The sequence below is a fragment of the Amphiura filiformis genome, chromosome 13 (genome assembly GCF_039555335.1).
Source record: "Amphiura filiformis chromosome 13, Afil_fr2py, whole genome shotgun sequence".
NCBI lineage: Eukaryota > Metazoa > Echinodermata > Ophiuroidea > Amphilepidida > Amphiuridae > Amphiura > Amphiura filiformis.
The window spans coordinates 26,137,825-26,153,469 of NC_092640.1; the positions used below are offsets into that span (position 1 = coordinate 26,137,825).

Genomic DNA, 15,645 nt, shown 5'->3' on the forward strand with positions numbered 1-15,645 from the left:
TTCATGACCAATTAATACCACGTGCGACATCAAAACATTGTCACAAAATATTACCAGTGACAAGTTACATCAGTTTGTTTTTCTTCAATGAACTATGATACCTTACAGGTTAAATACAGCCAACGTATCATTACCTATTTTAAGGAGTGACTGTTAAGTACAGACTTTAATATTATATCGATGAAGTGAACGAATTCGACAAATCTTTCTTTCATTTTCTAAATAATTGTTTATAAAATTATTTAACTATGGACGGGTGAGGTAGCAGCTATGTTCCTTTATGCTAGATATGAAAGTGAAGAAACGAATATCAACATCTCATAGCAAAGCACTTTGCGATCATAATTATAGAAGTCATTCCTTCAAAAGAAGTACTTTAAAATGATGATTGGTCAAATAAATTACACAGACCTATCAAATTTGGTTGTTTACTAAATCACTGTCTTGATCCTTTCATTGTGGATATTTGGTTGTATTAAAAAACAGTGGGAAAGAAAATCTTCAATGAACAGGTCGAGACAAAAATGCACCTAACAATACAGTTAACTAGGCCTCGATAACCTTTTTTGCCAAAAAATATTTCAAATCACTTGATTTCGAGGAAAATAATTATATCTTTAAAATAAAGATAATTTAATTAAAAACTAATAAATAAATGACACATTTAGTGACTGAGCGATAGCAGTGTAACGCTGATATGTTAGACATTGTTTCTTTTGTTTTAAGAGTGACATACAAAGCTTATGCAGGGCCGGATTTACCATAGGGCCACATGGACCCGGGCCCAGGGCCCCCACATTTTGGGGCCCCAAAAATTGCCCTGTGCAGTATGCATCTTCCATTTTAGCCGAAAAACACCATGTTTTGGACCAAAATAGGGTACAAAAATTGCACATTTTTTACAACAGGCGCACTGGCCTGTTATATAGCAAAATTCAGCTTCAATTTGGGCTAAAATAGTCTAAAATTGAAATTTTTCGCGCACTTCGCGCGCAAATGTCCTAGTAGAATCTAAAAACTTGGCTACTTGAGTGCACATGCCTTCATCACGGTGGGTTTGGGGCCTCCAAATTATTTTGCATATGCTAAGAATCGATAACATCCTGATACGCTCGTTCTTAATTTAAATTGTCAACAAATTGTTTTGATGGGTCATAAAAGGACTTAACTTGCTCTGGTTCTGAATCAAAATGATATTCTTATCATCCCTTCATTTCACACAAATCCAAACATGTTTACAATGAACAGTGGTGGAAGATTTATATATATAAAGACTTCTGGGATACGAATTTTGCTCGCGAAGTACTTTGAATTGATAAACAAACACACTAGTATACATTACTGGCATGAAGATACAAACATTCAATGGAATGCTTACCATTGACAGTGAGTGTTGCACTCGCAGACGTTTTGCCAGCATCATTAACCAATGTACATGTATATCGTCCTGAATCCAATGTATTCGTCTCAATAATCTCTAACGTATGTTCTCCTTTATCTTCAGACAACTTTAATCTCCCATCATCATGAATAGGTTCTCCGCCGTCATCTTTGGTCCAAGTTACGGTTGGTGACGGGGTTCCTTTGACAAGACAGGTGAACTTCGCTGATCGTGGTTCGGTCACTGTTTGCGAACGGAGTCGAACAAGGAACTCTGGTGGTTTGGGGGCCTTTGGTACTGGTCGATGGCTTAGGGAAGTTTTTGGTTGTAGTTTTTTCGTCGGAGTGGAATCAGCTTGTGGTTGTGATACTGGGGGAGGAGACTTTGGCGGTGTGGATGTTGTTGGTGGCGGTGATTTTGTTCTTGATATAGTAGATGGTTCGTGCCTTCAAAATAAAATAACAGAAGATTATATAAATACAACTAGGGTGCTTCAAAAACTGAGGTTCATTCTCTTTCTCATTTGTTTTCTTTGTTGAATATCATACCTTGCTTTATAGTTTTGATGCTTCTTATCCAAACTTACAAATGTATTGTCTTGATGTGCGAGGTAAAAATAATACATTGCATAATTTGGTTACAAATCAAAGAAAACAATACCTAAATGCTATTATATTCTGGAAATGATCTCACATTAATTATGGTTAACTAACAGTATTGGTATAAAATTATCAGACAAACATCACACCACATCATTCACCACCCTGATCATTGTATTTACACTTGGTAATTCAATGAGAGATACATATAAATGCTAATAATTATGATGATGTAAATAAGATCTATCACTAGAGTCAACCATATTCAGTGATATTCGTAGAGACAATCTCGCGAAATATGCTTAGAGTGCTCGTCTGATTCTTTGACTGAGGTTGCCAATGGTCATAATACATGCATCATAAACTTAAAATTTTGAGAGAATTCCATTTAGGACATTTTAAGCCTGATGTAAAAGCTCTTCAGACACATTTTTGTAAATTCCTCACAACTCATATTTTACTCAATTAATTCTACTTACCTATTTGTCATATTGCCATTCTTGATATCGTTGTTGTTTATAAATTTCTCTCTTGTTCTTTCTATCGTCTCCGATCTCCTCTCTGACGTTCTAAATGGAGAAGATCTCACCGAAGATGCTTCGGTTTTAGAAAGTTCTGTTGTAAGAGTATCTCTCTTGGAAACTGTTTCAAACTTTCGAGAAACATCTTCAATCTTATTGGGCATTTCATGTCTTGATTTTTCCTCATTTCTGGGCGTTTCAAACTTCCTAGAAAATTGTTCAATTTTGGAAGGTGTTCCATTATTGTGTGGTTTTTCTTCACTTCTTGACTTTTCAGAGTATCTCGGTTTCTCTTCTCCTTTTGGTGTATCATATTTTCTAGAAAATTCTTCAATTTTCGATGGCGTTTCAAAGTTTCTTTGTTTTTCCACACTTTTTGCAGGTATTTCTATTTCTACCTTTCTTGTTTCCTCTCTTGGTGAAGCATTTATTTCTGGAAAAAAACGTGGTTATGATTTGCATTAGTAAATAAAGAGATTTAATAACCCATAATACGACATACTAATGAATAAAGTAGTTACCTTAAAATTTATGATTATAGAACAGATAATTTACGTTTAGGGGCTCGATCACCCACCTTTGCACAGTATTTTTTATGTTGAACCTGCGACATATTAGATATACCAAATTGTTTTATGAATACGAAGAATGTCCTGATATCAAATGATTTTCGATTTTTGAAATTCGCGATACAATACAAATCTTATCACAAATTATTAAAAATCGACATTTTTGACATTTAACAGTCCTCAAAATTTTAGGTTTTTGGGAAACTTCATAATATATCTTCAATACGAAAGATCAAAATTTTCATATGACGGTCGGCTTTTCATCCCAGCTACATACACGTAAGTACACAGTATTAAATTTATCAAGTCTACCCAGTTTAAAATCAAAATTATTTGATATCAGAAGGACATTCCTCGTAATTCAGAATGCAATTCGGTGTGTCTTATGTGCTCTTGGGTCCCACAAAAAATACTATTCAAAGGTGGGGTGACCGATCCTTTAAGAGAAACGTGGCTTAAAGTCAGAAGTCAGTTATGTTTTAGATAAGGGTTAGCATGTTTGGGATAGGATTAGGCTAGGAAATATGTTTCTTTCATGTTATCCATGGACATTGCACTCACCAAAAACTATTTGCCCTCTTGTGGTTTGTCCTTTAGTTTCTTTCTCAACAGAATGTAGTGATGTAGAATGAGATGATTTGGGGTGCAGATCCAAGGCTTTACCTTAGGAAGACATAAGGAGCAAACAATGGTGAGGATGGTGGTGGAGCAGAAGGTGGTGGTGGTGATGGTAGTCATGGTAGTGGAGGTGGAGGTGGACATTGTAGTAGGTGGTGGTGTGGTATACCGTAGTCATGGTAGTGGCGAAGTGGTGGTACTGTAGTTGTACTTTTGGTGATGGTATGGTGGGTGCTATTGTGGAAAGTGGTTACGAGGATGGAAAAGGTACAGTAAATGTTGATGTTGTTGGTCGCTGTTGTTGCTGCCATTGGTGTTGTTCGTACGAAGATCATATTGGCAGCCGGTACCTCATGCATTGCTTTACCGACGGGGACGCGGAAGGGCAGGGGAAACTTTCTTAACAGATGAAGTGATAAAGAATGAACTTGTTTATGAAAGAAGTTGCAAATTATAAATCAAATACATACCAATTTGAATTTCTGCCGTACATGACACGGATCCTAATCTGTTCTTGGCAGTGCAAGTATAAACCGCGTCATCATCTTCCACAACGTTGGAGATAACTAGTGCGCACGTGCCATCGTCGCTCTGCGTAATTCGTCGCCGTTTGCATTCTTTAAGAGGTTTGCCTTCATATAACCACGTCACTCCCGGTGAGGGTAATCCGGAGACTCGGCATGTTAGTCTTGCTTCGTCACCTTCATTGACTTCACAGTCCTCCAGTTTTTTCTCAAACACTGGCGCAGTTTGTGATATCGTTGGTTTTGTCGTCCTGGAACTTTTCCTTGTATTGCCTGATTTATATTAATAAAGAAGCAACAAAAATCCAATAGTGAGAGAAAGAAACTGCATTATTGAAAATATGACATGTGGGGTAGGTTTTATAAGGTACGCCATCAACGAGTTGCGCTTTATACACTTTCTGAAAATAATTAGAGGGTGCATGCCGTAGCATTTACCAGATTCTGAATAAGAAAGGAAGGAAGGAAAGTAAGAAAGAAAGAAAGAAAGAAAGAAAGAAAGAAAGAAAGAAAGAAAGAAAGAAAGAAAGAGAGAGAGAAAGAGAGAAAGAAAGAAAGAGAAAGAAAGAGAGAGAAAGAGAGAAAGAAAGAAAGAGAGAAAGAGAAAAGAGAAGAAGAGAAGAGAAGAGAAGAGAAGAGAAGAGAAGAGAAGAGAAGAGAAGAAGGGCGAGGGGAGGGAAGAAGAATGAGATGAGAAGAGAAGAGAAGAGACTGGAAGAGAAGTGAGTGGAGTGGAGTGAAGTAGAGTAGATTAGAGTAGCGTAGCGTAGAGGAGAGGAGAGGAGAGAAGAACTTTAAATTAGAGGTAAATGTTCATAATCATGCTAATATTCAATCTCGAATATGTGTATATTGTAAAAGTACCAGAATATATACAATATTTAACCCATTTGAAACTACTAATGATGCACATATTCCTGACAATTTAAGTGGGTTAGTCAAACTTGTTTAGTCTGACATATTATGCCGTAAGGGCAGCTAGAGTTTCCAAATAATATGTCTTAAAGATGAAGTTTCCGGACTTACATGTAAAAAGACAGGCCACATGTGGTCTTAGGTCTCGTACTTCACGAGTACATTCTTCATACCTAATAATATTGCCCACGGAATTTGTCTACTACAAGCTAAAGGTACATTACAACTTGAAGAAATTATATAAAACATAAACCAATTTTGTATAGGCTAAACGGGTAAAGAGATTAAATCACTCGTAAGAATATTTTAATTAATGTATAAATCTTTGTAACCTTTTTATTCCATGTATTTCCTTAAGTTAAGGTGGTACTACAACCCTTGATAAATTTGTGATATTTTTGCATTTTTCTCAAAAAACACACTGGTAACAAAAGGTATGTATAGGGGCAAGGACTCCCGTTTAGTGGAATTTCAGTGACTCGAGACAAGCGGTACGTTATTTATGATAAGAAAAGAGGTACCGCCAGAATGTACCTCATTTCTTAACATTAGCTATGAACCACTTGTCTTATATCACTGAAATCACAGACCCTTAATTTCAGTGAAGTAATTTGATTCCTTGCCTATAATATACTTAATTTTTGTGTAGTTATTTTCTAAGAAAAATACAAAATTAGTCACAACATTTATCAGGAGGTGTAGTACCACCTTAATGCATGTTATAAGGAATCTATATGCAACTTATATATAACTTGATTTGGTTTGCGCTTTGAATGAAGAGCTAAAAGATACACAAAATTGTATACTATTTATATTATTATCTTATTTACATTATCGTCATTATTATTATTAATATTATTATTACTATGATGATGATTATGATGATGATGATGATGATGATGATGATGATGATGATCATGATCATGATGATGATCATGATGCTATCACAAAACTTAATTTTCTTGAAATGTATTATAATATAAATCTGTAAAAAATTTCCTCACATGATTATATGAAATCTCAATCTCAGGAGAGGTGTGAAAGTTGTTTATAAAAAAAAAGCTTTTCGATCTCAACTAACTTAGGGGAAATTTATTATGATGAAATAAGTTAGATTTGTTATTGGTTACGAATTCAAATATCTCAACATGTAGGCTTACATCAAATAAGATAAACATCTATGTATTGAGGTCAAAACAGACATTTCATATCAAAATATTTTCAAATATTAAACGTGTAGTATTTTCTGTCAGTGGTTTGATTACAAGAAGCTATATTTGGTAATTTTATAACGATATCAAAAAGCTTCCAAGAATGTCGCGGTCAAGTGAGTGTGATGAATCTTGTTGATCATTCGTTGCAGGGGTGTTCTTGCATTATTTTTAGCTTGACATGACGTTTATCTTAAAGCATTGATAACAAAGGATATACGTTTTTGTTTTATCATTTAATATACATATTACTGCTATATACAGCCAGTCACAAAAATTGAATGGTGTAAAAACGCTGGATTGTTTCCCAAAGTTTTACTTGATGCAATTGTTATTATACTGCCGCGAGTATAATAGTCCCACCTTTGAGTAAAGTTCCACACCCAATATAAATATCTCCTTTTTTCAATGATATTTGGAGTGTCCTTGGACCTGGAGCTAAATGATTTTGGCAGCCATTTTGAAAAGCGCCCTCAAATGTGACCTCCTGGCAGCTTCCTATTAATACCTTAGTAGATATTAATGCCTACATTACTCATCAATTCTAATCCAAAATTTGGTCAATTATATCTATATTACATGACTATTTTAACCGCATAATTGCTTTACATTTGATTTTGGTGGCCATTTTGAAAAAAGCACCCTCACAGGAAAGTTCTCAGATTACAGGCTTTTTACTTCATTAATTCCTGCTCCCCATGCAATTCTGGTCCAGAAAAACCATATGAGAATTTCTCCTTTTCTTAGTGGTGCTTCCCTCATTTTTAACCTGGTCTCAACTATGTCTGTAGTTTGCTATGTTTTATAATTTGTTACTTTCCGGTGACAACCATTTCGGTACCATGAGTCAAATAAAAGTCAATATAATCTATCCATATAAACAAATGTATTATTATTCATTGTTTGCTCATGAGTTCCACCAAACACGTCTCACGGTTAACTTCCAACGCAATAGACCGACTGGACTTTCATATTCTTTGTTGGTCACTCGAGATGGCTGTTTTGATTCTGACTGGACTCTTATTTGAATTGCAAGCCCGATTGCAAGTTACATTATAACTTACATGACAACCGATGACATCTTGCTTTTGTTTACATAATTAACTTTGAACAGTTTGTATTGCAATGACACATTAAATCCATTTATAGTCTACAGACTATAAAAATAATGGTTAAACCATGTCTGATGAGGACAATGGGAGAAGATCACGCCATTCCTAAACAATAATAATTGTCTGAGGACGCAATAAAACAATACACCTAAATAATGAATAATAATTATACAAACATTTGTAATTTACAAATCCTCGCAGAATTTAACCCTATACAACTGAGCCATATTTTGTAACACGGACTACGCCCCGGGGGACTACGAAGCAACCCCTCCCCCTAATTTTAATTATAAACGTCATATCTGATATACATTATGTTTGGTGTTAGCTATCATGGGTCTCCTCTATCCAGCGATACCCAAATAGGTACAAACATTCCCCAAATAATGTCGCTATGACGTCATAATGTGAGCTCCCCCTTGCAAAATCGGGAACTTCTGGATATGTACAAACGTATCTCTGGAGGCAAAATTGATTTTCAGCAAAAAAAATCTACGAACATGCGATTTTTACCGAATTTTCTCCTAAATAAAGGAAATGACTATTTCAAACTAACAAGCAAGTAAAAAGTCAATATCCCTTGAAATAATTTTATAAGAGGGAAATGAAAAGCATGGACTCTGGATTTTACTGTAGAAACCTATGGCGAGCCTCCCCCTCCCCCTCATGGGCATCTTTGATGGTCGGCCCTATCCCGGATAAGGTGCTGGGCCGGGTAAAAATTGTATCACTAAAATGAGCGCAAAGGATGGATCTACGATTAGCTTGAGGCGTTTAGGCGTGAAGACGCGCATTTTATTATGACGGGTAAAAAACTTTAGGGGTGGTACCGTGCCCCCCCCCCCCTTCGTAGTTCTAATTCATGACGTTTAAACTGAATGATTGAAAACTAACCAAAAATGTGCACACCAATGAAAACAATTTGTCGTAATCGCTATCACAAAAATCCCTCAAATAAAATCATCATTTATCATCAATTATGTTCTTGATTCTTTGCTTCAGAGTTTTGAACAATGGTGTGATATTTATTTACTTTCAGATTGCGTGTTATTGAGAGTTGACTGATAACCCCATTATATGGATTATTTTCATGGCATTTCTCTGTGATCACATAAAGACTGTACCTTTTGTCTTTCAAACAACACATGTAAAAAATTATATCACACGCTTGATTACGTAACAGTGTTAACATAAAATTAATGGTCTACGAGTCACTGCTGAAAATGAGTCGTTTTTTGTTTGTAAGGGAAATAGGCTAAAATGAGGTATTGTTGTATATTTTGGATTTTCTCGGGAATAAGAGTTTGGGGAGTGCTGCCGTTTGGAATAGTATTAGAACACAAACTACTAGCTCATAAAACGATTTTTGTCGGGCTGGAAAACGTTCTAGTTTATTTATAATGTATTGGTCAAATTTATGTGTTATTTTGACAAAAACAAAACTTTTCTTTCTATGAGCTAGCAGTTTGTGTTCTACTAAATTTACTATTCCAAACTACAGCACTCCCCATACTTTAATTCCCGAGAAAATCCAAAATATACAACAATACCTCATTTTAGCCTATTTCCTCAATACCATGTTTACAAAAAACGACTCATTTTCAGCAGTGACTTGTAGACCATTAATTTTATTAACACTGTTACGTAATCAGCGTGTGATATAATTTTACATGTGTTGTTTGAAAGACAACGGGTACAGTGTTTATGTGATCATAGAGAAATGCCATGAAAATAATCCATGATGGGGTTACAATACAAGTCAACCCTGAAAAACCCTCGTATATTTGATCATAATAATGGAGCGAAGGAACAATAGCATGACGTCACAGCTTCAGGTGTGTGTTAATTATAATTTTATCAGTATAATTGAGTGAAACAAATGTGATGCCAAAAATACCTCTAAGCATTTGCATTTCTTACTCATCATAACTTTTGTCCAACATCTGAACATTATCAACATAACAACGCATTACTCATGTGGAATGTTTTCACATTTCACAATTGGTGATAACATTTCTTACCCATTTATTATGACATAAACATTGGTTACTAATGTTACTGTAATGTGACAGGCTCCCCATAGCATATAGGTGATACAATAAATACAACATTGCTGAGTGGATTTAGTCCTAATTCAGAAGATCTAAGCCTCAGCACGCGATAATTATGATGAACCCTTTTAATAATAGACCTATACCAAAACATGACTGACCATCATGAGGCTCGAACCTACAACCTCCATGTCCAAAAGATGAGAAATCATAAATCCACTTTACAACAAAAGGGTCTCCCTTCTCCCAATTTTGTATGGAATTTTGAAATGTCCATTTTAAGGTGTCTGAATTTAGTTTATATTTGAACTTTGAAAAAACACCAAAAAAAGCTAAGATTTTTTTCACTGGGAATGACTATTACGGAGCCTTTTCATCTTATTTTTAAGATCATGACCTTACGATTATCAAAACTAACACACCGAGAGTGTAGGAAAACAATATGCCACTGGTAGAATTTACAAAACGAAGCCAGGGACCTAATTTGCTTTCATTTTGCTTTTGAATCATCACTCAAAACATAATTAACCCTATCAACCTACGAATTCGAATGAATGACTTCCATTTTGTAAATCTGAAAATAAAAAATTACAGAACGAACAGAAGGAGTCTACCGTTACCATAGCAACCAACTGAGTCACCTGAAACAACCTGTACCTGTATGTCGAGGAATATTTTTAACCCAGAACTAAAATTGGTATCTTGGTAAGAAAGAATTTGAGAGCACTGCGGGAGAGAATGTTTTCATGGACTGGAAGCAGAGATGGCTGATATTCCATCCGGGATATCGCGTGACCTTATGACCCTTTTCTATCTTCTCCACTAAAATAAATTTTGAATTCATGAATTAAAGATATCGTAACCTAAGTTGAAGACAAAAGCAGACCAATACAATACTCTTTTGTGTGAGTTATTGTAGACTAATATTTATTATTTCATCTTGGAAAACAATATGCCTACCAATTTGTAAAAATTAAAATAGTGAGAGATACAATTCAAACTATAAGTAATATCACTCTGTAATCTGTATTGAGCTATCGCAAATTAGATTTTCATATTTTTGGCTGAGTTAGGTGAATCTATCGTGAAAATGGCAACTCTTGTCATTTTGTATTCGAATATTCTTTAGTTGTATGTCATCAATCAACTTTAGCTAACTTTTAATATTGAGTTGGAAAAGCTTCAATATAAACACTAGTACAATATTCCTATTGGGACTAGCCTCTGTTCGAGGCGCTGGGGTAGATTTTTTTAATTATTTTAAAAAATTTTTTATTCTGATCTCTTTAAGTCTTGTTCATCTACTTCTGCTGTATGTATATCGAATCGCTAGCGGCCCTGCTGATCATGGTTTGGAAAAGCAGGAATATGATAAATCAGAGAAAATATACCCGATGACCCCCTTTTTTCAAAGCAACGTTAGGCCACTACTCCGGGCACTACTCGCGACGCCGGTGGGCACATACCCGTCTCTTTTAAAGTTGAGCACCACCCTCCTCACACACACATACAAAAAAACACCTAAAACGGGTAACCTACTTATAGTACACTACCAGAGTCCAGTCCTGTTACAGGTATACAAGAGCTCTTCAGGTATACCGTCGTCTGGTACTGTGCAGTATCTGAGGGGTATCAGAGTAGTACTACCAGCATGACCAGTGCAGTACCACTGCTGGTGGGTCCTGTGCTGTATCAGCATTGGCACTGTCATGACTGTGTAGGCACTGTGTAGGCACTTGGTGACGGTGTACCAGTACATGCGACCGCAATAGGAATCTTGTAGCGTAGTATTTTGCCATGATTGTCTTTTGGATTCAGACTTATCAATATGAATGTTTAGAGCAGATTCCTTTATATAATACCCGCTTATATAATACAGCTAAATCGTAGGAATTGATAAACATAATTTGACACTTTTTATCATGTTTTTCACACTGTTCCGTACAAATTACCTGGTTAACCCCATACTGAAAGCCCAATCAGTCTATCTCAACAGCTGTTGTCTAAATTTTCATATTCCTGATAACTCAAACAGAAACTAAAATTTACCTGTAATTTTATATGCAGGAGACCGAGTATTCCGGTAGCTCAACACAGGACACTATGATGAGCCATAATCGTCTCATGCCCTGTGGCACGGTTCCTTAACCTCCATTAACCAATCATAGTTGAAAAATTGACCTCAAGTTGTTAAGTATGAGTTTTTGTACCCAACATACTCAAAGGTCATTCAGTTATTGTACAAACATACAATGTCAATGACATGCGCGTACGCAGGAATTTCTAAAGGGGGGTGTGATGATAAAAACTAAACAAAATAAAGAAATGGCCGCGTAGCGGTCATCCCGTCGCGCTTGCGCGACGCAGGGGGGTGTCTGAGGGGGGATGTGCCCCCTGAGAATTTTGAAACTTTTGCAAAATGAAGACCTAATTGAAGCGATTTGGTGGACAATTTTGGCACTATTAGTGTGTAAAATTTTAATTTGAAAAAGCCGACAATTTGTGAAATGACGGTCCATGAAGCCTTTCGTGAACAAGTTTTCCCTACAGTTGTAGGCCTATTTAGTGTTAAACACAAATTGGTAAATGTCGAAAGCAGAAGCCAAAATGGCTACTTGTTTATCCACTACACAGGGGGTGTCTGAGGGGATGTGCCCCCCTGAGAATTAAGAAACTTTTGCAAAATGAAGACCTCATTGAAGCGATTTGGTGGACCATTTTGGCACTATTAGCATGCAGAGGATGATTTAAGGAAGCCCCATCATGCACTGCAAACGTGTTATCACCAGAGTTTCAACTGCCACTTTACTTTTCAAATCCCATTGAATTCTGTGCAAAAGACGTTGTTTAAGAATTGTGCGTGTGTCATTATTAGTTGGTCGATTTCAGATCTAAAGTGATGTATGCATGAAGGATAATTCACACCATCTGTAGGTAACATAAAATGTGAAATCGACCAGCATTGTGAATGCGTTTTTATTGTAAATATACCAGTCCAAATTCAAATTTAACCATGGCCGCCAATGCAGTGTGCGAGCAGTCGTGTCATGTTCACTCACACAGCTGTGCTAACCGCAAGTCAACACAGTGGCGTGGTGGGAAGTGCTTAAATCCTCCTCTGATTAGCATGATAGTAGTGTGTAAAAATTTAGTAAAAATTTAGTTTGAAATAGCCGCAAATTTGTGAAATGACGGTTCATGAAGCCTGAGAATTAAGAAACTTTTGCAAAATGAAGACCTCATTGAAGCGATTTGGTCACGGTGGACCATTTTGGCACTATTCGCATGATTAGTAGGCCTACCTAGTGTGTAAAAATTTAGTAAAAATTTAGTTTGAAAAAGCCGAAAATTTGTGAAATGACGGTTCATGAAGCCTTTCGTGAACAAGTCTTACTTAAAGTTGTAGGCCTATATATAAATATTATTGTGTTACAAATTGGTAAATGTCGAAAGCAGGAGCCAAAATGGCTACTTGTCTCTATCCACTACACAGAATGCCCCCCCCCCCTTCAGAATTAAGAAACTTTGCAAAATGAAGACCTAATTGATGCGATTTTGCGGACCATTTTGGCACCGTAGTGTGTAAAATTTTGGTTTGAAAAAGCCGAAAATTGGTGAAATAACGGTCCATGAAGCCTTTCGTGAACAAGAGTTTTCCCTCCTGCAGAAGTTGGAAAATTTTGCAAAATGAAGGTCCGATGGAAGCAATTTGGTGCATAATTTTTACACTATTTAAATCATTGCTTCAAACAGAAAAAAGGGCCCGAACTCAATTTGCACAATTAAAACCTTTACGTACGTACGTTGCCGGGGTAGGGGTGTGACGATATGGAGAGGTGTTGGTGTTAACATGTAGGCCCTATATCCATGTTAATTAACAATTAAATGGGGTGGGGGTGTGTGTGGGAGGGGTGTTAACATTAATCGACATTACGTACGTTGCCGGTCAGTCAATACCGGGTATAGGGGAGAGAAAAATTAGAGTGGGCGTAGTTAAGATATCTATAGGCCTATAATAATTTGATATTATGTCCCCTATGCCATGCTCATCTCCCTCCTCTCCTCCCCCCCCCCTCTCTCTCTCTCTTTCTCTACCTCTCTCTTTCTTTGCCTTTTCTCCCTCCATTTTTTATTTTTTGGACAAACCCAAGGGGGGTGTTTCACACACGTAACACCCCCCCTGCGTACGCCAATGGTCAATGAACTGTGCCCTGGCATATGATGATGTTTGAGATCCTTGTGTGACGTAACCATGGTAACTAGGGTGATCACGCCTTGATTCCAACCCCACATAAAAGGTTTTTGTGGAAAAAGTGAAAATATCCGAAAGGAGGTGATGATAACTTATCCCAAATTCTTTAATTTCATAATTTTTTAGCTTTGCAGGTAAAATATAATTGACAAAATTCCCGTTGGTATCGAAAGAGTTCGTCCTATGCATGCGGAGAATAGGGCAGCGCGGCAAAAGCTTGCAAAATTCGTATTTATAGCCAAACAAAACATCCGTAGTGTACAATTTACACTACTGCTGTTTTGGCATTCAGAGATCGTCAATCCCAAATTACACTAATCGCAACAAAATATGTTTAATTGTTTTACACTTTAATTTTTCCTAATGTAGTACTTCCTTCAAAGTAACATCAACAGTAACAACTTGCTATTGTTTTAAATTTTAGATGAATCAATACCTACATTTGCAAGAACCTAAAGATGTTTGTTGTTAAGCACACTGATTGTCTTTACATTTTTATTGTGGATTTATTTTGACATTGACTTTCTATGGCATATTAAATCCAGAATGATAAGGTCGAGACAGATGCTGTTCCAAACTACTTGTCTTGTTAGGTTAAGCATTATTTTGGTCTTTGCAATGGATATGTTACCCTTTTTTCTTTTTGCTGCTTATGTTTAGAGCAAGGTTCGAATGCAATAGCAGGGATGTTGTCTTATATCCCCTGGTATAAGTAATTGAAGGTAAAAATTCTAGAACTTACATTCCACAGTTTATCAATGTAATTGTACATTGAGATAATGGCCCGACTAAATATATTCTTTGTAGTGTAAACATTATACAGGTGTTCGCATAAGGAAAATGTCTCCCCTTTAAGTTTCAATGTTTAGCTCCTCTTCTTAATAATAATTTTGGTTTATTAAAACTTAATAACTTGAATCGTAAGAGTTAAACCTATATTAGCGAATCTGGAAAAATGTAATTCATCATTTTCAAAAGATCCTATTTACTATTATCATTAAAAGAAAATATGATAATTAATATTGGTCATTGTCTGACAAAACATTTATTATTGTACTCAACTCAATGAGTTATCCACTATGACAATGAGTAAATGTTACGTGGTCTATAATTATGTTGAGTCATCTGTCACTAGGTGAAAAGGTGAAAGCCTATTAAGAGTAGTATTGCGTACCAATCAAAGAAAATCAAAAATAGTTGGCAGACTTCAAAAAATGGAATTTCTTCTTACTTTATATCAGGATGCAACTTTGGTCAAAGTCTACAAAAATCAAAATTATTTCATCACTGCACCTTCGTTACCATAGCAACGGCCAAAACATCAAAATGACCGGTTTTAGACTATTTCGGCACTTTTACAAGGCTAAAAAATTACAAGTTTCAGGATTCACCATATAAAGGAAAAATAGAAGTAAACCTTGAGAGTTCCACGACATAATTGGCAACATCTAAGCTTTCTAAAAATACAGTTGTTTTAACAAACAGTCTGTCCTACTTGGGATATTCCATTGTTTCAAATAGGGTGTTTTTCATAATTTTTGACTTTCTGAAATATAGCAATGTTCAATGAGCTGTAACCCCCAAAGTGGTGCTTTTTATATGTTATATTTTTCAGTGTGGCTGGACCAGATAGTACTCTACCCAAATAAATAAAAAAAGTTCTGGTAATTTTAATATAGACAAACAGTGTTGCCATAAAGATAGGTATTTTTCCATAAAATAAGAGTTAGACCAGGTTAAAAATGTTACCACACATGAAAGGAAACATTCTCACATAGTTTTTCTGGACCAGTTTTTCATGAGCAACAAGAATTTATGAGGTAAAAATAAAAATCATGTATCCTGAGAACTTCCTGTGAGGGCGCTTTATTCAAAATGGCTGCCAAAATCCA

General features: G+C 36.0%; 1 protein-coding gene across 1 annotated transcript in view; it reads right to left on the reverse strand.

Moving 5' to 3' along the window:
• Positions 1-15,645, reverse strand: part of LOC140168168 (myosin light chain kinase, smooth muscle-like) — a 145,531-nt gene that overhangs the window by 22,973 nt on the left and 106,913 nt on the right. The window contains exons 10-13 of the mRNA XM_072191497.1: positions 4,159-4,485; positions 3,632-3,733; positions 2,460-2,934; positions 1,379-1,827 (exon numbers count right to left, since the gene is read on the reverse strand). Of these exons, the coding sequence (XP_072047598.1) occupies positions 1,379-1,827; positions 2,460-2,934; positions 3,632-3,733; positions 4,159-4,485 (1,353 nt within the window). The remainder of the gene's footprint in view (positions 1-1,378; positions 1,828-2,459; positions 2,935-3,631; positions 3,734-4,158; positions 4,486-15,645) is intronic.